Raw genomic sequence first — 1380 nt, 5'->3', positions numbered from 1 at the left:
AAGGTTTGGTGTTGACCTTCCCAATATGGTGGACATCACGTGATGAGCGCCGCCATTTTGGGGAGGGCAAAAAATTTGGCGTCGGTGTCACGTGATTTTTGTTGCCTACCGACGGCGACGCGTCCCCCGCTGTGGTCCAGGGGGATAGGATTGGCATCCTGGGGTTCCTCTGAGGGTTTTTTCGGTGCTGGGGGTGGTTTGTTGCTCTCTGACTGAGGTGTGGCTCTGGTTTGGGGTTCCCTGAGGGTGGTGCCGATGGTTTGGGGACGTTTCTTGAGGTCGCCAGTCCTCTTCAGGCTTGTTTCTCCTTAGGGTTCCTGAGGTTCTCTAGTCCCTTTTGGGATCCTTCATCCCTGATGTCCTTCCTCCTTTTGGGGGTTCTCTGCTCCCTTTTGTGGTCCTCTCTGAACCCTTCACTCCCTTTTGGGGCTCCCCAAGCCCCTTTCTCCCTTTCAGGGTTCTCTTTGAGCTGCCACTCTCTCTAAGGGCTCACCTTCCCCACAGCCCTCACTCCCTTCCAGGCCCCTCCCAAGCCCTCCATCCCTTTTTGGGGTTGTCAGACCTCTGCTCCCTTGTAAGGTCCTCCTTCCCCCCTTGAACTCTCCACTCCCTTTTGGGGTCCTCTCTGTGGTCTCTCTCTTCTTTTGGGGGCTCCCTAAAGCCTCCACTCCCTTTCAGGACCCTCCCTCCCTCCTGAGACCCTTTGTGGGGTCCTTCCTGAGCTCCCACTCCCTTCTGGGTCTCTGCAAACCCCACTGCCCCCACCATGGAGCTGAGGTACGAGTACACACGGCAGCGCAGGGATTTCGGCCGCCCCTGTGCCTTCTCGGACCGTGGGGCTGAGGTGACAGTGGACATCCCCCCAGACCCTGCCCTGGCTGCAGCCTTCATGCTGCAGGATCCTGTGGACAGCGCCGTGCAGCACTGCTGTGTCATGGCAGCACACGAGGTATGGGGCAACAGCTGCACAGGGCACCTGGGGGGACTGGGATGTCCCTCCTGGGGAGGGCTCGGGGTGTTGGGCACCTTCTGGGCTCAGGGTCTCACCCTGATTCCTCTGTGTCCCACTCCCCATCCCAATGACTGCTCTCCCCTCCCAGGGGGACCAAGTTGGGCACCTTTTGGGTTCAGGTTTTTCTGATTCCTCTGGGTCCTTCTCCCAGGGGGACAAGGTGTGTTGGGCACATTTGGAGCTCAGAGTCTCACCCTGATTCCTCTGCATCCCACTTCTCATCCCAGTGGCTGCTCTTCCCTCCCAGAGGGACAAAATTGGGCACATTTTGTGCTCAGGGTCTCTGATCCCTCCATCTTCCACTCCCCATGCCAACAGCTGCTCTCCTCTCTGAGGGGGACAAAATTGGGCACCTTTTGGGCTCAGGT

General features: G+C 58.6%; 1 protein-coding gene across 1 annotated transcript in view; it reads left to right on the top strand.

Annotated features, from left to right (window-relative positions):
- Positions 1–766: 766 nt before the first annotated feature.
- Positions 767–1380, top strand: part of DNAI2 (dynein, axonemal, intermediate chain 2) — a gene marked incomplete at its 3' end in the record, with an annotated part of 4462 nt that continues 3848 nt past the window's right edge. The window contains exon 1 of the mRNA XM_009069325.1: positions 767–949. Coding sequence (XP_009067573.1) covers positions 767–949 — 183 coding nt within the window. The remainder of the gene's footprint in view (positions 950–1380) is intronic.

This window comes from Acanthisitta chloris, unplaced genomic scaffold, assembly GCF_000695815.1.
Source record: "Acanthisitta chloris isolate BGI_N310 unplaced genomic scaffold, ASM69581v1 scaffold29422, whole genome shotgun sequence".
Lineage (NCBI taxonomy): Eukaryota > Metazoa > Chordata > Aves > Passeriformes > Acanthisittidae > Acanthisitta > Acanthisitta chloris.
This window is presented reverse-complemented; position numbering and strand designations above follow the sequence as displayed.